The sequence below is a fragment of the Megascapheus bottae genome, chromosome 23 (genome assembly GCF_031878675.1).
Source record: "Megascapheus bottae isolate mThoBot1 chromosome 23, mThoBot2.hap1, whole genome shotgun sequence".
Lineage (NCBI taxonomy): Eukaryota > Metazoa > Chordata > Mammalia > Rodentia > Geomyidae > Megascapheus > Megascapheus bottae.
This window is the reverse complement of record NC_143531.1, coordinates 2,582,941-2,603,799: the sequence shown is the minus strand read 5'-3', so window position 1 is coordinate 2,603,799 and position 20,859 is coordinate 2,582,941. Positions and strand designations below refer to the sequence as shown.

The 20,859-nt window shown below is 41.7% G+C and overlaps 1 protein-coding gene across 1 annotated transcript in view; it reads left to right on the top strand.

Moving 5' to 3' along the window:
* The window catches only part of LOC150047205 (ATPase family gene 2 protein homolog A-like), a 76,642-nt gene extending 68,885 nt beyond the window's left edge, over positions 1 to 7,757 (top strand). Inside the window, exon 16 of the mRNA XM_090356616.1 lies at positions 7,207 to 7,757. Coding sequence (XP_090212742.1) covers positions 7,207 to 7,410 — 204 coding nt within the window. The 3' untranslated portion in view covers positions 7,411 to 7,757. The remainder of the gene's footprint in view (positions 1 to 7,206) is intronic.
* The last annotated feature ends 13,102 nt before the right edge of the window (positions 7,758 to 20,859 follow it).

Below are 20,859 nucleotides of genomic sequence, written 5' to 3'. Positions count from 1 at the left end.
CTAAAGCTTCCTTCATAGTTGTTGGACTGTAACAACATAGTTGTTTGTATGCATTGAGGAGTACTGTCCATTGGGACAAGGACCTGTGGTTATGAGCATTGGGTGTTTGATAAGAACTTAATGCTGCCATTCCAGTTATTCTACACAACTCTGAGCTGCAACTGCATTGATCTCTATGAGTACACATGCCAGGATCCGAAGGCCAGAATGGCTTGACATTAGTATAGCAGTGAACTCAGGATATTAAAAATTAACTCTTAAGAAAGCCTTTTGTATTGTACCACCACTTTTAGCTAGTGTCTTCCCTTTCAGATTGTCCTTAGATTATTGTTACTCTTGGGTTTACAGCCTGTCTCCTCCACCCAGCAAAGCCACACCTTATTCCTCCACTACCCCAGTCCTAATGCCCACTTCCAACAGTGGCAGTCTGGGTTGCTCCTTCTCTGCACTCTGCTCCAGCTGATCTCCCCAACTCATTTTTCATCGCCCAGTAACATTCCATGAACATTCCATTTCATGGGAGAATGTTTATTCTACGTTCCTCTCCTTAACTTACACTGTTTCCATGTGTGTATGTGTTATGTGCACATGACAGTTTGGGAGCTTGACCTAAGAACTTCCCTCTCTTACTTACTTGGCATTATCCTTCAAATCTCGTGCTCTACCACTTGAGAGATACCTCCACTTCTAGCTTTTTGCTAATAGGAAAGACTCAATGACTTCTGTCCAGCCTGGCTTTGAATCATGATCCTCAGCTCTCCCATCTCCTGAGTTGCTGGGCCCATCTCCTGAGTTGCTGGGCCGAGAGGTGTGGGCCATTGCTGCCTGTCTTTCCAAACCTTTACTTGTTAACTCCTTATGGGTAATGCCGTCATTGCTGTGCTTTCATGTTACCAGGTAAACTGAAATGGCAGAGCCTCAGTCTTAAGTCTAATAGCCTCAAGAGTCAGGGAAGTGTGTGATGTACCTCACAGAAATCTGAGACCTGATAATTCAACTGACAGCTAAACCCTGGAATCCAAAGCCCAGAGACCCTGATGTCAAAGGCAGGAGAAGAACATACCCTGATTCCAAGAGCTGATTTGCCTCTTTGGATTCTGTATGGGCCTCCACCAATTGGCTCATGCCCATACACATCAAGGCAGATTATCCTTCCTAAGTTTACTCAGACTCACACCAGCTTCTTGGAAACACCTTCACAAATAGACCCAAAACTAATGCTTTACCAGTTCTCTAGGTATTTCTTTGTTTAGTCAAGTTGACATGTAAAATGAACCATCACAATAGGTAGACTCAAGCAGGGGCCAAGAATAATATATCAAAATCATTTATGTGTATGTCATTTTTAGAATTAGAAGCTAGTCCTGGCACATTACTGTGGACATCAGAAAGTAAATAAGAGAATAGCTGGGTGCTAGGGCTCACCTGTAATCCTAGCTACTGAACAACCTGAGATCTCTAAGGATTGAGGTTCAAAGCTATCTGGGCAGGAAAGTCCATGAGACTCTTTATCTCCAGTTAACAACCAAAAGGCCAGAAGTAGAGCTGTGGCTCAAGTGGTGAAGCACTTTCTTTGAGGGAGAAAAAGCTGAGGGACAGTGCCTAGACCCTTAGTTCGAGACCCAGAACCATCACAAAAATAGAAACAAAATAGAAGAATCACACTAGACTGTCTCCCAGATGAACATCGTTATTCCGAGTTGCCAGTGTCACTTTTCTATACCTGTGATTGCTGCTTCTAGAATTTCAGAGCTGTGTCTGAGCTGAACTAAGATCCACTTTGAGTCTAATTAGGTTCTTCAAGTATCAGCAGGAGGAATGCCAAAAATCAATGACTGATTTAACTCCAATAGCCAAGCTTAGGCGAAAAGCCAGGTGCTTCCTGTAGCATAAAGCCACATAAGATGTAGAAACAGGAGGGCTATGGCTAGAACTGACAGTTCTAGAAGCCTTAAAAGATGGAATGGAGAGCCATGGGAAATGGAGACAAAGGAGGCAGAGCATGTGATTTCCAAGACCTACCCTTCCTAACAGCTTGAATAAGTGATGGTTGAAAAGGCCAAGATTTGATAATCCTATCCATGTTGAGTGAACAGGAACATTTTACCAGCTGCTGCTTTCCTGGAATTTGGCTTTTTGTCTTACTTGAAGCTCTTGAGACTTTGCCAGATTATAAATCTTAAAATGAAAAGAGAACAAAGATTGGAAACAACTCAAATGTCCATCACTTGGGACTCTGTTGGATAAACTGTGCAGCTGCAAAAAGATGAGAAATAGCTCCACACAGAGCAGGAAGTGATGTCTACAACAGATTGAGAAGTGAGAAATGCAAGGGACTAGGAGGGGGTGAATAGATGCTAACAGTTATCTAAGAAGCGGCAGGAGGGGAGATAAAGCTTCTCTTTTAAAATATTTCGCATGTAATAAGGAATAAATACAGTGAGCAGCTTTGTAATCCTGAATGAAATAAATCCTGGATATTCATAAGTGACTACTAAACTGGAAAAAGAGAAGCAACGAGACATGCATCTCAGCATCACCTACAAAGTACTTCTTCATTCAAATATCACCAGATGTTGGTGTCACACATCTATAATTCCATCTCAGGAGGCAGTCTGGAGGATGGCAAGTTACAACCAGCCAGTACTATGCACCCAAAGGCTTGAGCCTTCTTAAGCCTCTAGACTTATTTCAGGTTTACAGGAAATAAGGGAAACAGAAGAACATAATAAATAACATCATGGAGATGTTGTTAGCAAAATAAAACATCTGAGAAAATATAAAAGGACATGATCCATTTTCTTGAACATAAATGGTAAAAATAAGACATCTTTAGATATGAACTGTATTACTAAATACAATGTGCTATTTCTATTTTAATCCCCATTCACTGGTAATTGGCAAATTTTAGTCATTGACTTAGTGTTGATAGTGTAAATTCTTTTTATTTTTTATTCATTCATGAAATAAAACATGTCTATAGAGTCCTAGGTTTTTATGTCTATATAGTTAGGTGTATATTTCCATTACCATGTCCATAGCTTTGGGTATGCAGTTATTGAATCCTCGCTCTTGTACTCTTTGGATTTAATAGCCACATATTAAGGATACCATGCGCCTTTTTTTTAATTTATTAAAGAATTTATTAACACTTATTTTTTGCATCATATTTTAAATGAGAAGTTTAATAGACAAGTGTTCAAGGAGGGAATCTATTTACAGTCGCTGGGACTTAGTATTTAGAAGTTAATCAAAATTAGGCTAAGGGTTTGTATGTCATAGAAGCATATTCATTCATGAAACGAAACATTATGTCTATAGAGTCATAGGTTTATATGTCTATATTGTTATGTTTATATTTCCATTACCATGTCCATAGCTTTGGGTATGCAGTTATTGAGTCCTCGCTCTTGTACTCTTTGGATTTAATAGCCACATATTAAGGATGCTATGCGCCTTTTAATCCTTAGGTCTTGACTTGTCTCACTCAGCATGATTTGCTCTAGATTCATTCACTTCCCTGCGAATGCCATGATTTTATCTTGTCTGTTGGCTATGTAGAATTCCATTGTTTATATATACCACATTTTCTGTATCCATTCATCTGCAGTAGGGCATCTGGATTGTTTCCATCGCCTGGCTATTGTGAATAGTGCAGAGATGAACATAGCTGAGCAGGTGTCCTTGTAATATCCTGGGTCATGATGTTCAGGATAGATGCCCAGAAGTGGTATGGCGGGATCATAGGGAAGATCTATTTTCAGTTCTTTAAGAAACCTCCACACTGCTTTCCAGAGTGGCTGAACTAATTTACATTCCTCTCAGCAGTGCAGTAGGGTTCCTTTTTCTCCACAACCCCGCCAGCAACTGTCCTTGTCTGAGTTCAAGATCTTGGCCATTCTTGTTGTGGTAAGGTGGTATCTTAGGGTTGTTTTTATTTGCATTTCCTTTATGACCATAGATGAGGAACGTTTTCTCATATGCTTCTCTGCTATTTTAATCTCTTCTTCTGATAGGTCTCTCTTTAGTTCCCTTGCCCATTTAGTGAATGGGTTGTTGGGTTTGGGGAGGATTAGTTTCTTGAGTTCCCTGTAGATACTGGATATTAAGCATTTGTCAGATGTATTGTTGGTGAATATCTTTTCCCGGTTGGTTGGCTGTCTCTCTACTTTTGCGACTATGTTTTTATCTGTACAGAAACTTTTTATTTTTAGGTAGTCCCATTTATCGAGTCTCTCTCCAATCTGTTGTGACCCTGGGATTCTGTTCAGGAATCTGTTGCCTGTGCCTATGAGTTCCAGTGTCTCTCCTACTTTATCATGTAGCAGTTTCATGGTTTCCGGTCTGACGTTGAGGTCTTTGATCCACTTTGAGTTAATGCTTGTGCATGGCGAAAGGCTAGGGTCAATTTTTAGTTTTCTGCATGTGGCTGCCCAGTTTTGCCAGCACCAATAATTGAATAGACTGTTTGTTCCACTGTATATCTTTGGCTCCTTTGTCAAATACAAGTTGACTGTAGGTATGTGGTTCTACTTCTGGGTCTTCTATTCTGTTCCACTGATCTTCTGGTGTGTTTTGTGCCAATACCAAGCAGTTTTTGTTACTATGGCTCTATAGTAGAGTTTGAAGTCTGGTATTGTAATACCACCAGCATTGCTCTTTTTGCCTAGAATTGTTTTGGCTATTCTAGGTCTTTTCTTGTTCCATATGAATCTTTGGATTATATCTTCTATTTCCATAAAGAATGTCTTTGGGATTTTGATGGGGATTGCATTGAATTTGTATATCAATTTTGGCAGTATAGCCATTTTCACTATGTTGGTTCTCCCTAGCCATGAGCATGGGATGTCTTTCCATTTCCTAGTGTCCTCTTTAATTTCTTTCATTAGGCTTTTATAGTTTTCATTGAATAATTCCTTTACTTCTTTGGTTAAGTATATTCCTAAGTATTTTATTCTTTTGGGGGCTATTGCGAATAGAATCATTTTCTTGATTTGGCCTTCTGTTAGTGTATTGTTGGTGTACAAGAAGGCTACTGACTTCTGAAGGTTAATTTTGTATCCTGCCACTTTGCTAAAGTAGTTTATTAATTCTAGAAGTTTGGGAGTGGAGTTTGTTGGGTAACTCAAGTAGAGGATCATGTCATCTGTGAATAGGGATAGTATAATTTCTTCTTTCCCTATTTAGATCCCTTTGATGTCCTTTTCTTGCCTTATTGCTCTGGCTAAGGGTTCCAGCACTATATTGAAGAGAAGTGGAGAGAGTGGGCATCCCTGTCTAGTTCCTGATTTTAAGGTGAATGGTTCCAGTCTTTCACTGGCTGTAGGTTTTTCATATATGGCTTTCACTATTTTGAAGAATGTACCTCTTATTCCTATTTTTTCTAGTGCTTTCAACATGAATAGATGTTGTATTTTGTCAAATGCCTTCTCCGCATCCAGAGAAATTATCATATGATTCTTATCCTTAGCTCTATTGATATGATGTATTACAGTGATTGATTTGCGGATGTTAAACCAGCCTTGCATCTGTGGGATGAAGCCTACTTGATCATAGTGTATGATTTTTTAAAATTTGTTTCTGGATTCTGTTGGCTAATATTTTATTGAGGAGTTTTGCGTCTGTGTTCGTTAGAGAGAGAGGTCTGTAGTTTTCTTTTTTTGTTGGGTCTTTCCCTGTTTGGGGGATGAGAATAATATTAGCTTCATAAAATGAGTTTGGTATTGCTCCTTCTGTTTCTATTTCTCGGAAGAGTTTCAAGAGCCTTACCCTAATTTTGATTATGTTCTAAAAACTAAGTGCCAGTGATTGTATATAGAGATGTTCTTCTTCAACACTAGTTTGTTAAACGTGTCATTTGAAATATGATGTAAAAATCAATGGTAATGGAAATATAAACATAACTATATGGACATATAAACCTATGGCTCTATAGACATAACGTTTCATTTCATGAATGAATATGCTTCTATAACATACAAACCCTTAGCCTAATTTTGATTAAGTTCTAAATACTAAGTCCCAGTGATTGTAAATAGAGATTCCCTCCTTGAACACTTGTTTGTTAAACTTGTCGTTTAAAATATAATGTAAAAATCAACATTAATAAAAAAGGGGAAAAGAATCAATGTTAATAAACTCTTTATTAAAAAAATTTACTCGAGAAAAAAAATTAACATGTACAGCCAGTATAGTCACCTTCAGGTCAGAATGAGTAGTGACTCTATAAATTGAAGAGCTATCGGGATGCCTTTTTTTTTTTTTTTTGAGCTCCTTAGACATAACTGCTAAATCCCCCTAAAAAGCTATGTACTTACTGCCTTGACAGCCATTAGCCTGGCCTAAGCAGAACAAGGGTGTTAACTAAGAGAAACCATACTGAATGGCTGGACACTGGCATTCCTCTCAGCTGCCTTTACTTACCAGTTGAAGGGCCCAGGCAATAGTAATCACTGTTTTCACTGTTGCCCTGAAAAGTCACAGTATCGCTTTTCTTTATTACCGTGGTAATGGGGTTTCACAATGACATTGGCCTGAACCTGCCTCTACTGTCTGAAGTCCAGACAGCTTAAAGACATGGTTCAATATTCTTCAACCTTCCCTTCTATTTTCTACCACTTGCTCTCTCCTCACCCCCTCTGCATCCATCCATTTACCTCCTCCCTGAGTGAACAGCATCCCCTTTTCCATCCTAATGTGACTCCTCAAGGTGAGCTAGACACTCCTGTGTGATACGCCCAGGACCTATGAGCAGTGTGGAAATCCTGTGCTAGGGCAAGGTGTTCTGCTGGGCAGCCCCTGCCTCCTCCCTTCACCACATACACACACTTGTGTACACACGCACATATGCACATCTGTGCAGAACTTCCACTTTGCCATCCTGTGTTACCAAATGTGGGGCATATACTGTTCCACCTTTAGCTAGAGAAAGTGCCACTTCTTCCACACCTTTTTAGCTGCAGTGAGTACTGAGTACTTGGGATGTTGAAGTGGAATGAAGTGCAGAACAAAGCTCTTTCTATAACTGCTTATCCTTTTGGAAACATTTTCTTGCCTAGCATGCATTAGGCCCAAAGTTCAAACCTTTCTCCCATCGAGAAATTCATGGTGTAGAAGGTCCACTGTGCCTGAGGATTTGCATTATAACAGCTCTGCAAGGGACTGTCTGTCTTCTCCCTCCTTTCAGTTACTGTTTTTCTTCTCCAGATTATTGCTGTCTGCAAACAGGCAGCTCTTCTGGCCCTGGAAGAAGACTTGAAAATCAAGTGCATTATGAAGAGACATTTCACTCAGGCCTTGAGAATAGTGACACCAAGAATCTCCGAATCCTTGATACAGTTCTATGAACATTATCGAAAGAAGCGTGGGCTGCACTCTGGGAAGCACACTAAACCCCCTTTCTGGAGTTAATTTATAGGGTTTTTGACTTGAGAGTGTTTTAGAAAATCTTTAACAGGTAAAATGCTTGAAATACTTCCATTGGAGCTGAAGATCTTCAGTTGTAGAAACTTTGAATCATGTGAATACAATTTGTCCAGCTTGAGTAGAAAACCAGTGTTGTCTGGAAGTGTGTGCTGCCTTTGGAAAAGTAAACATTTTTTTTTTTTTCTGTTTGTCCTTTCATCCATTTGGAGGGTCTCCCTGCTATCAAGCTCATTTCAGTGCTCTACTACATGGGTAATTTCATCACACAAAATCCAAGTCAGTGAAGTTGCCCAGTGCACTGTCAGATTTATGGTTGCATAAACTTGTATTTTTTTCAGTTTGATTCATACTTCCATCTGTGGCCAAAAGATATGTATGATATGATACATGGGAAGGTTTATTGACTTTGTAAATATAAGGCAGATTTAAGCCCACAACAAAATACTCATTTTTTCCCTAAAATGTTAACTACATTCATGTTTTTCCTTGTATCTATTTTCAAGTTTCCAGTAAACTTTTTAGTTCAAAAATAAACTTAATTAAAAACAAAAGCCAGGGCCAGGAGTTTGGCCTAGTGGTAGAGTGCTTGCCTAGCAAGCACAAAGATCTGGGTTCGATTCCTCAGTACCACATACATTGAAAAAAGCTGGAAATAGTGCTGAGGCTCAAGTGGTAGAGTGCTAACCCTTGAGAAAATCCGAGGACAGTGCTCAGGCCCTGAGCCCAAGCCCAGGACTGGCAAAAAAACAAAAAACAAAAAACAAACCCATGTACTAGTGGTTCACACCTGTAATCCTAGCTACTCAGGAGGCTGAGATCTGAGATTGTGGTTCAAAGCCAGCCTGGACAGGAAAATCCATAAGATTCTTATCTATAACTAGCCACCAGAAAGTGTCTCTATGGCTCAAAGTGGTAGAGTGTTAGCCTTGAGCAAAAGAATTTAGGGACAGCATCCAGGCTTTGAGTTCAAATCCCGTGACCAATCCAAAACAACCAGGAGACTGAACCTATCTATACTAAGTTGAGTTGGGTCTACACCTGTGTTTGTGCTTCTTGTTTTGTGTCCCCAGGATGTCTGGACACTGTAACTCTCCATTGAACAGAAAACTTTCAGGAAATGATTACCAGGTTTCTAAATTAAAAGCTGTCAATGAAAAGAATAACCACTTAAACTTGCTCGCTACAGATTATTGAAAATTGCCAGAGAGACAGGCAAGAAACCCTAATTAAAACAATAGACATACTATGGTGTCATTCTCATACCTCAGCAGTCTGATCCTATGATGACCAGAAATGTATTTCTAAAACAATCTTCATTTACTAATACCTAATAGAACCTAAGCTCTAGAAATGAACATGACAACACAGATCCAAGCAAGACAGGACTTTGACTTGAGCAGCAATTAGAGAAACACATCGTCGCTCAGCAGAAGAGTCCAAGGCTGGCACCACCCTGCTTACAAGAGATGGTTGTAGTCCTAAGAACGCCACACAGGAGACCTAGAAGTCTGCCACAGGAACATAAACTGGATCAACCACTTTGAAAACCAGCAAGGATAGCTGTACTGTTGAAGAGCAGGGAAGGGGGATAAGAAACACTGTTACCCCTCAAGAGGAAAATGGGCTTAATAGATGTGTGACAGTGGCCCTAGAAACAGAATACTAAGGCGATTAGAAACATGTGCAAGGGTTGAACTGGAAGTAAGAAGGCACGAAAGGAACATAGAAGAATACTTAAAAGATTGATGCCCTCTAGGGTACAAAATTGTTTTTGCCACCAATTAATTAAAGGGCGGGAAAGTAAAGGAAACAGCAAGTTGGACTCCTTGTTCAAGGGGTGGGTGGGGTCCTATATAGAAAAAAAACTATATTGGAGTCTCTCTATAAAGGCTCTTGTCCCCGCTCCCTAAAGGGCAGACTCCTAATCCAATTGGTCCAGTAGTGGCCATGCATTGCTGTGTCTTGTGATTGGTTCCTTTGCCTCGAAGCATGAGTAGGAAAATGGCTCCTGTTCATTTGAAGGCTAAGGGGTCAGGCACCTGGCCATATCCATGAAGGCGCATGTGTTAGGGCTCCCATCCACCGGGCCCAAGTCATCCTTACCTGCAAACTGCAGTTGGTCCAGGCTTCCATGTTCTACCGAGGTGGGGAGGCCTGCCTACCTTCCCTAAAATGCACAGTATGGAAAAGATTCTACGTTTTGTGGAAAGTGGAATGGAAGTAAGAAATGCCAAATACTGAGAAGTATCTACTAGTGGTAGAGTGCTTGCCTAGCATGCACGAAGCCCTGGGTTTGATTCCTTGGTGCCAAGTACATAGGAAAAACTGGAGGTGGTGCCGTGGGTCAAGTGGCACAGCACTAGCCTTGAGCAAAAAGTGCCCAAGTACAGTGTTTAGGCTCCGAATTCAAGCTCCAGCACTGGCCCCCCAAAAAGCTAGACCACTTAAACTGGGAGGGTAGCTTAGTGGTAGTGTTCGCCTCGCATGTACAAAGCGTTGAGGTTCAATTTGTCACTGCCACATAAACAAGAAAAAGCCAAAAGTGGTGCTGTGGCTCAAGTGGCATAGCGCTAACCTTGAGCAAAAAGTGTCCAAGGACAGTGCCCAGACCCTGAGTTCAAGCCCCAGGACTAGCCAAAAAAAAAAAAAAAAAAAAAAAAGCCAACCAGGCAGGCTCTTTTCCAGATAACCACCAAAAAGCCAGAACTTAGGATAGAGTCCCAGCCCTGAGCTCAAGCCTCAGGCTAGCACATACACACAAAAAGTAATATACAGGCTTGCATTTTTGTTTGTCAGTTCTGGGGCTTGAACTCAGGGCCTGACTACTGTCTCTGAGCTTTTCTGCTCAAGGTTATTGCTCTACTACTTTGAGCCACAGCTTCATTTCCAGCTTTTTGGCGGTTAGTTGCAGATGAGAGTCTCATGAACTTGCCTGGTCTGGCTTTGAACTGCCATCCTCAGATCTCAGCCTCCTGAGTGGGATTATAGGCATGAGCCACCAGTGCCCAGCTTTAATTATTTTTAAAAAGAATAAAGAACTGATCTTGAGTAACTGCTAAATGTATCTGACTCCGGAGATGCCTCCAGAGGAGTGGCTATAAAAATGGAAATTATTTTTTCTGCCTTCTGTTACTTAAATTCCTAAAGATGAAGTTATTAGAACCTTGGCTTATTTTGACATGTTTCTTTGAGTCCTTCCTTTAAATATGAGCGCACACCAGAGGCTGCTTTGAAATTACAGATGGGTTGAATCAACACAAGTTTCCAAATATTACAATTTTACTGAGAAATTCCAAATTGATGTGCCTTCCTCCTTGGGCTTTCTTTGTATTAATGGTATGCATGGTAGGCTTTGTGCCTCGTGTCTTTATTAAGTGTACTCCAGAAGTTTCCAGAACACAATTTGCTGTAGCAAATGTAGCCAAAGGGAGACCTCATGTTGGAAATGAGCTGTACAACTTTGGGATGGGCATGTGACACTGTCTAGAAAGAAATGTACTCTTTACCTGACTTATGGAACTTAATTGTGACCCCTCTGTGCTTACTTTTATAAAAATTTTAAAATTAAGCCAAAGTGAGTGTGCTACAGCACTTTAAATGTCTTAGTACGTCATTAGGAAGTATCCAAGTTCTGCTTTTAGGAATTAGTCATTTCTTTTCCTAGGAAAATAATGTCATATCCTACATAGATCACAACCCAGAGGTGGAGAAGAAAGAAATCAGGGAAAGTAGCTTTCAGATTGTAGAACAGATATAACAGTTTACAATTTTTCAAAAGCTCTTAGGTGGAACACATTTTAGACCAACATAAAAAGAATCCAGGAAGTTCAAAGTATAGTCTGTTTATGAACATACAGAATATAAATATCTCATGCACTTGATTTCAGTGGTCAAACTCACTATTTGAAAACACCTTTGGGGGGGAATGCAAAACAATATAATATTGCTATTCAGTTCTACATTAACACTACATCCTGATTCCACGCACATTAAACTATGAACAATACACAAAAGCAATTAAATCTTGATTCAAACATCATAATGCAACAACAATTGAAGCACCACTTAACCTACCCATAAGCAATCTTGAAGTTTGTGAATATAAATAAGAAAGCTAAGCCAAGTGCTGGTGGCTCATGCCTGTAATCCTAGCTACTCAGGAGGCTGAGATCTGAAGATCGACCCTCAAAACCAGCCCAGATACTAAAGTCCCATGAGACTTTGATCATTGAAGAAAATTAAACACACATATAATAATGTCATTTGTATGTTTGAAAAGAAGCTATTGTATTATAAATTCATATTACAGGTGAATATATGAGATCTTGTTATTTTCATTTTTTGTGTGTCTGTATTGGGGCTTGAACTGGCCTGGGCACTGTCTCTGAGCTTTAGTGCTCAAGGCTAGCACTCTACCACTTGTGCCACAGCTCTATTTCCAGCTTTTTTGGTCCTTAATTGGATATCAGAGTTTTATGGACTTCTTTACCCAGAAAGTCCTTTGAATTGTAATCCTTAGATCTCAGCCTCCCTAGTAGGTAGGATTATAGGCGTGAGCCATTTGTGCCTGGCTTATTGTTATGTTTTAGATACTTTATTTATACAGCCCTACACAATTCCAAATGCAACTTTGATTTTTTTTTCAGTGTTCAGACATTTCAAATTCCTATATGGGAAAACAAAAGCAAACTTTTTTTTTTGCCAGCCCTGGGGCTTGAGCTCAGAGTCTGTTGGGAGCCAGAGTGGAATCAAACTGTACCTTGACTTGCATCAGATGATGGCTATATTGTCTTATTGCTTTCTGGCCCTATTCTATGTAAATGACCTGAGAATTAACATATGAATGTAACACCTGGAGGTTCCCTGGGAGAGGAGGAGGGAAGAAAGGGGAGTGGAAAATAAACAGGGCAGTCCATGGGACTGCGGACATCCTGGACCTGGTGTGTCTGTCTCTCTTCTTTTTCTTCCTAGTCCTTGTCCCCTATTTCAGGAACCCCAATCTGCGAACCCTGGTTTGCTGCCGGTTGGCCCCGGCAAGAGTCTGAACACCGTCCTTGGATTTTCTCAAGGCTAGAGCTCTACCACTTGAGCCACAGCACCACTTCCAGCTTTTTCTATATATCTGGTACTGAGGAATTGAACCCAGGTTTTTGTGCATGCTGTGGAAGCACTTTACCACTAGGCTAAACTCCTGGCCCAGAAAAATGGTTTTAACAAAATTGTTTCTAATGTAAAGAAATATTTTAAAAACTACTTTGAACTGAAATTATCTACATTCCAATTCACCACTGATTTAAGAGTCTAGAGTTTTTTTGTTTTGTTAAAGGTTTCCTTCTATTCTTGATATGTGCTATATAAAACAAAGATTTTTTTCCTCACCGTATTTTTGGGGGTAGAGATTTTATTTCTTTTTAATCTCCAGGAACTTCAATTTTTACACTTAGTTATCCTCCCTGAAGCATGAGCTACCACTTAGTTCATATCTAAATAGATGCACAAAAAAGCAAAGCAAGTTTCCTTCTTATTGTGTGTGTATTGTGTAAGCTCACTCCTGAAATATCATATGTTATTCAGGATTAGGATTGTAAAAACTTTAGTATTTTTTTTGCCAGTCCTGGGCTTGAGCACCGTCCTTTCCTCAAGGCTAGAGCTCTACCACTTGAGCCACAGCACCACTTCCAGCTTTTTCTATGTATGTAGTACCAAAGAATTGAATCTGGGTCTTTGTGCATGCTAGGCAAGCACTCTACCACTAGGCCAAACTCCAGGCCCCTTTAGTAAGTATTTCTATCTTAATTTTCTGCTAGTTTTTTGAAAACAGGTGATGGGTTGGTCTTTGAATTGCAAAATCTACACAAATAATATGACAAACTAGAAGGAATTTGGCTTTTTATTTCCAGCGTTGGATTTTGGGGGGATTTAATATGTCACGAAGAAAGATAAAGCGATTATTTACAAAAACCACAACTGGAAATTTTACTTTTATGACATATTGCTATAGGACAACATTAGCAAAATACAAACCAAACCAAAACAAAAAGAGTGCCATTGTTAAACTTTCTGAATTTTGTTTCAAATAGGAACTGTAACGTTATCATCTCTTCCTATCAAGACATGTTTTTGCTCTCCAGTTAATCAGAAATGACGGATGGGCATGCGATTTTTCTTTTTTTCTTTTGGACATGAGGGTAAGATCCACTAGTCTTTTGAAACCGGTGATTAACTAACGACAGATAACTAGGCCTGATTGTGCCCTTTTTTTAAATGACATATTGCACTTGCAAAACTTTTAGAGGCCACCCCAGATTTCAGAGAGGCTGTTTATTTACACCAGCCCCAAAGGGTGCCGCTTTGCAAGCAGCTGCAGACCAGGCTTGGAGGAGAGGGTGCAGTCCGGTGGAACAAATCCTGCTCCAGGTTTTGGGGCCGCCCGCGTGATTGACGTGTGATATCACCGGGGGCGTGGCCTGGAGGTGGAGACCCGGAGCTGAAATTGAGCCCGGGCGCGCTGGCTCAGCGAGGCGCACGTACGGTGCCCGCTGCAGGGGGACCGCGGCGGGGGTCGCTCCCAGCCCGGGATCAGGAGCTGTCCAGGTCGTTGTAAATGTGCCCGAAGAGCCATCTCCAATCTTTGCACCAGGTAAGCACTCCTCCTTCCCTTCCTCTCCGCAGGAAAGACTCCAGGTGAGGACTGGTACTGTTTGCACACTTCTTTGAGATTCTGGTTGCATTTGCAAACACCAGCCGCCTTCCCGCGGCCAGCGGCCCCTGAAGCCAACAAGAAGCTAAGAGAGAGAGATCTGGGAGAAGGAGAGAGAGAGAGAGAGACTCTTCCCCCCACCCCCTTAACCGAACCAGCCAGGAGTTTAAGCGAGGCGCGGGGCGTGGGTGCCGCGTCGGGCTGGCGCGCTCATGGGGAAGCGAACGCGGGCTCGTCCCGGCGGGGCTGCGACCCCATGCCCAGCGAAGCAATGGTTTAAAACCGGATTTTCTCGTCTGGGGGTGGATCGATTTCAAGTGCGCACGGGGTGCTGCTGGAACGCGGTTAGAACGCTGGGAATAGCAAGCTGCAAACGCGGCTTGGGGTTTTAAAAAAAATGAAAACAACCCCCCCCCCAAAAGAAGTGGGAGACCGCAAGTCGTCGGGTTCCCGGCGGACACGCGGGCCGCGCGCCGGCCTGTCAATCGCGTCCTGTCAATCACTGGGAGCGCAGGGCTGCGGCCAGGTCAGGGGGCACCGGCCTGGCAGGTGATCCCTGGAGAGGAGGGAAACTCACGCCTTCCACCCTCTCCCCCATCTCCCATAGCTGGCAGACGGCTGGGCCGCCGCGGTGCCCGGGAGAAGCTGACCGCGCAGATCGGAATTCCAGGGACCCCAACTTGCAGGGTCCAGAGCGCCTCTGCTTTGGAGGGCAGCAAGGGCATGGCCGCTCTCACCTCGCGGTGTCCACCCCCTGAGGTAATGGTGACCTCAGCCGGGCCCTCCTCCCGCCAGGACGACTAGTGTTCATTCACGACGTTGTTTTCCTTCTGCTTCCTCCCCGAACCCCGCGCTCCTCGCATGGGCTGTCTTGCCATCGCCATAGCTCGCGGAGCAGCGGCCCTGGGAAGCGTCCAGACCTAGGGAAGGAAGGATCCCCGCGAGCAGCCAGACCCCAGGATTGGTCTTCTGAAATGGGCAGGGCCCCCACCGCGGTCCTGAGCATGTGATGGGGTCCTCGGGAAAGTTATCTGCGACCCTGGGCTGGGTTGGGGTTGGGGGACTTGGGGGACAGATGGGGTGCCCGCCGTGACCGGCATTTTCTACCATTGCTCCAATGACGACGAGGGTGATTCCTACTCGGACCATCCTTGCTCCTGCTCCCAGTCCCACTGCAGCTCTCGATTTCTGTGTATAGGAGCCATGTCTCTGTTTTTGCCCTGCCTGCTCTGTTACCCTCCAGCTATGGGATGTCTGAAGCTGTTGAGAGGCTGTTATGATTGGCTCCATCGCCCCGGATGCAGGTGTAAGAACTCCAACACGGTCTATTGTAAGCTGGAGAGCTGCCCATCTCGGGGTCAGGGGAAACCATCATAAATTTTGGAGGTGGGTGGGAACTCTTGGACTCTTGAGCTTTTGAATGGTGCCCATTGGAGAGGAAAAAAGAAAAAACAATCTTATTAGATATTGATCCTCCCGCGCTCCTTTGCGTCTTTGTCTCCTGCTTGCTCTCCCTGCTATATCCAAGGTGTGACTCCTGGATCTTACTGTTCATTCAGGAAGAGTTGACTGAAATGACCTATTTTAGACCAGCGCTTTTGCCACTCAGCAGAGAGGGGATGGAGAGCTGGTGGAGTTTCAGGTAGTTTCTTGTTTCTGCAAGAAGCTTTTCTCAAGCTGTAGACATCACAGACACAGCACATACACAGCCAGCCTGCAGTGATTGAAAGATGCCTTTGGTTGTTTATTGGGGAACAGGGAAATTGGTTTTGAAAGATGCAACCATTTAATTGCTTAACAGAGCTACCTATTGAATCTTCCTCCAATTCCAGCGACCTTCAGAGTGTTGGTTATCTTTTTCTAACATAAACTTTTGTTCTTTAACCACTGCCCTCTCCTTCCATCTCCTCTCTGTTGTTCTGGCAGGGTCTTAATCTTGAATGCTGAGATCCCCCCCCCCCACCTCCCGCACTTCCTTTCTGTGCAATTTTAGATTTCCTTTACAATGTAAGTCTTCATATTGGAGACGGATTGATTATAATTTGCTTCTTCTTCTGGCTTTCAACTTTGTGAAGGATTTGACTCCTTTTCTTCCACACCCACAAGCTCTTTGCCAAATGTCCATTGTCATGGAAGGCACTTGGATAACTGAGATCGAAATTTAGAGCTCATGAGCTGATGGATTATTGTAGTTTGTGAATGGCCCATTTGGTCCCGTGGTTGGTTAACAGCTGAGTTATCTCAGTTCCTGTACTCCCCTCGCCTTAACCACAAATTGTGGTGCTTTTTTTTTTGTATATGTTATGTCTAAATCACAAAGTTGAATTCTGACTACTTTTAAGACAAGAGTCTCCTTAAACTTTATTATTGTAAAGAATATTTATTAGGCAAATCTATTATTTTATGATATTTATTGCAAAAGACTTGAAATGTACTCATGTCTGACTATAACAAGGTATCAATACTTAACAGAAGGTAAGTTGACAGGAAGAAAGTACATATGTTAACTATAATGTGAAAATATATTAATTAATGAAACTGCCTTCTGATTTCTTCATTTATTAGCCTGAACACTAAGACACTTGTTTTTCTCTTTGATTTCCCCTCTCCCTTGTTTTCCTCAAGATATGGAGTCTAATGTACTTTTCAGGAAATGTACTTTTCTCATTTGAGGTTATATATTCCTTGAAAGTACATTGGTTGGTATTTTATAATCCAGTTCTGTTTCATCTAATGCCTAAGTGAATTACTTTATTAAAAAAAATTCGTTTGGCCCATCCTGGGGCTTGAACTCAGGGCCTGAGCACTGTGGGTTTTCTCAAAGCCAGCGCTCTACCACTTGAGCCATAGTACCACTTTTGGCTTTTCCTGTATATGTGGTACCGAGGAATCAAACCCAGGTTTTCATGCATACTAGGCAAGCACTCTACCACTAGTCCAAACTCCCAGTCCCCAAAATGAATTTTCTACTAGAATATTAACAGTCATTCCCTTCTTGAACTTTTCCAGGTGTGGTATTTTGTTGTATCTTAGTTTCTTACAATGGGCAAAGCTACAAGTTTTCTTAAAATATGTTTATCTTACCTCTCTTGTGGTAAGAAATGAGTCTTTAACAAGACCTAAGAATTCAGTTCTGTAGATGTGGTGAAAGTTTGATATTTTTCACAGGAATCAAGCACTGATGGACTATTTTATTACTTTGTGTTGATACTGGGACTTGAACTCAGGGCCTCTTACTCTTTTTTTTTTCTTTTCTTTTTGCTCAAGGCTAGCATTCTACCACCTGAACTACAACTCCACTTCATCTTTTTTTTTTTTTCTGGTTAATGGGAGATAGAAGTCTGTCAGAATTGTCTATCCAAAGTGGCTTTGAACTGTGATCCTCAGATTTCAGCCTCCCGAGTAGCGAGGATTATAGGTCACTAGTGCTTTAGGTGACTGGTACATTAAAAAAATCCCATCCTAACACATGCTGCTGATATTTTGTAAAGTCATTCTCAAATAAAAATGCAGCTATGTCTGTCCATTTTCTAAAATGTAAGAATTTGAAGACAAATACATGAGAACATGAGCCAGCTTTCATAGCTATTGCCTAGGATCCTAGCTCGTGGAGGGGGTCACAGCTGGAGTGAAGCATGAGCAAAGCAGTCTGTGAGACTCCTTGATGAGGATTAGCCATGGTGGTACACGCTCATCATCTGGCTTTTTGCTATGTATGTGGTACCGAGGAATCGAACCCAGGTCTTTGTGCATGCTAGGCAAGCACTCTACCACTAGGCCAAACTCCCGGCCCCAAGACCTGTGAAAGGGTATCAATGTATGTGAATTAATGCACCTTCTATCTGGCAAATATCATGTAACCCTTTTACTAATTACAATAAAAAAAATTAAAAAAAAAAAGAGTCTATGGACTTTTTTGTCTAGGCTGGCTTCATACCATGATCCTCAAATCTCAGCCTCCTCGATAGCTCGGATTATACATACGGTTCACCAGCACCTGGCTTTTAAATATTTTAGACATTATGCCTATAGTCAGTGTCAACTGTATGAGCAGATCACATGGGATATACAATAACATTCTTCAGGCTTTTTATAACAGAAACCAAATATCAATGAGATAGACGGAAAGAAGAAGGAAAAATAGGCTTCAATAAGTTCCTAAATACAATGTCAAGATTTTACCGATTGCTAATAAGTTTTCAGTTTGTAGCATCCTCCTCTCCCTTTCTTCTAGGTCTTGAACTGTGGGTTTTGGGCTCAAAACTAGCATTCAACCACTCACACTATACCTCTATTTCTAGCTTTTTGGTAGTTAATTGGAGCTAAGAGTCTCTCAGATGTGTCTGCCTGGGTGGGCTTCAAACGGTGATCTCAGATCTCAGCCTGTTGAGTAGCTACGGTTACAGAATTGAGCCAACAGTGCCTGGCTCTTCCTTTACCTTTTAAGCATATCAAAACTTATTTGGCTGCCTTGAGTTTACTTGGCTGAGTGTGTGATTTAACAGATTTGTCAATGCCTCGCTAGGTGGAGTCAAACAGATAAAATATAAACCAGAAAATCTCGATACACTCACCCTGTCTTACGGAAAGGGAGTAGAAGGACCAGGCCTTGCCACGCCATGCCAAATCATGTGCCTTCGTCTCTACTCATTATAAGCTGAGAAATGGCATGATGCAACATGAATGTCTAAACAACAGCCCTTTTGTAGCTCTCAAGGAGGTTCTGGTCTGCATTTGTTCCTTTGCAAACTCAGCAGTTTATACAGTTAGACCTCTCACTTGAACAGGAACGCAGTTTATTATTTATCTATCTATCTATCTATCTATTTATTTTTTGTGTGCCAGTACTGGGGCTGAAACTTAGGGCCTTGTGCTCTCACATCGCCCTTTTGACAGACCTCTACTTGCAGCTTCTTGCTGGCTCATGGGAGATAATTGTCCTCAGACATTCCTGCCAGGGCTTTGTGTGTGTGTGTGTTTGCTTGCTTTTGACAATAATGGGGCTTAAAGTAGGGCCTGGACACTGGTCCTGAGTTCTTTTGCCCGGGTTAGCACTCTACTACTGAGAGGTGCATTTTCACATCCAGTTTTCTGGTGGTTAATTGGAGGTAATAGTCTCAGACTGTTCTGCCCAGGCTGGCTTTGAACTTAGATCCTCAGATCTCAGATTTCTGAGTAGCTAGGCTGGAGCCACCAGTCCCCAGCTAATACTTGTTTTAGTGTCAAGAAATACTTGTTCCAAGCATAAACAACTTCTGTAACCAATAAATACTGAGGGAAATGAATTTACCTTGTAAATATTCTAATCCATGTTTTTAAAATTTTTACATCATATCATCCAAACCTTACAGTTTAAAACTTGGTGATATTCTTTCTACCATTCATTCTCATAAAATATACCACAATCACAATAACTGTAGTAAAGACTTACAATGCCCTAATGATATCATTGCAAGGTTTTACATTTCCTGGCTCAGTTTTCTGAAGTCCTGTTGTCAGACATTCCGAAATGCAAAAGCAAGGCTTTATTCAGGCGGGCTAGTTCCGGACTTCTGTCCTACACTCACATACAACTGAAGTCTAGGAGGAAGCCCTGAACAGCTTTTCTACAGGGCTTTTAAAGACAAAGACTACAGATTTACATCAACACAGCAATCAGCTATTGGGTGTGGGAGCCTATCAGTATAAAAGATGGACAGGACAAAGAGGGTCCACATGTTTTGTCCCTATTACAAGCCTCAGCAGAGAGTGATCAGGACATGGCTTTACACGGCTCCCAACACCTTGGGCTTTTTTCTCAAGGCTAACACTCTGCCACTTGAGCCAGAGCACCAATTCTGGCTTTTTCTATGTATGTAGTACCCAGGAATTGACCCGGGTCTTCGTGCATGCTAGGCAACTACTCTACCACTAGGCCAAACTCCGGGTCCTCCACAGTTTTTATTAACGTAACAGTAGCCTGCTTGGGAGGACTTTATAAAGGTTCTAATACATTGTATTTCCATTTATTCATTCCATGACACACACTGTGGATTCTGCTTTATGTTTGCTAATTTTCATGATCAAAAAATATGGTGTTCTCTATCATCTCTCGTAGTATTTTCCTTTGGGCAATCCAGGGTCAAAAATATTAAACATTTTAATGATTTGTGTTAGATTTCTTTAAATGAGCTGGTTTGAACATGTATGTATGTACATGTGAAGGGATAGCGTGTACATATTCATTCATTCAGTCTCAAGTTGTGAGCATGTGTATGTATGTTTATATTTTAAGTGATGTGCCAGGCACATTTCTAGAAGAAATATGGTGGTAAACCAACCCCCTACTGTGTGGGCTCACATTCTGACATGTTTGTGGACTGGGGCAATATTAGGCATTTTGAACCAAAGAAAAAACAACTGGGCCAGGTGCTAGAATCTCAAGACTTGTCATCCTAACTACTCAGGAGGCTGAGATCTGAGGATCACAATTCCAAGCCAGTCCAGGTAGGAAAAGTCTGTGAAAGTGTTATCTTCAACGAACTGCCAAAAAGCTGAAAGTGCAGATGTGTATCAAGTGGTAAAGCACTAGCATTGAGCAAAGAAGCTCAGAGGCAGTGCCCACGCCCTGAGTTCAAGCCCTAGGACCAGCACCGTTAAAAACAAAAGAAAGCAATTGGAGTGATACTGTAATAAAAATTCCAGACTTTGAATTTTAGGTAAAATTAATATTGATGATTTTATTAAAATATAGA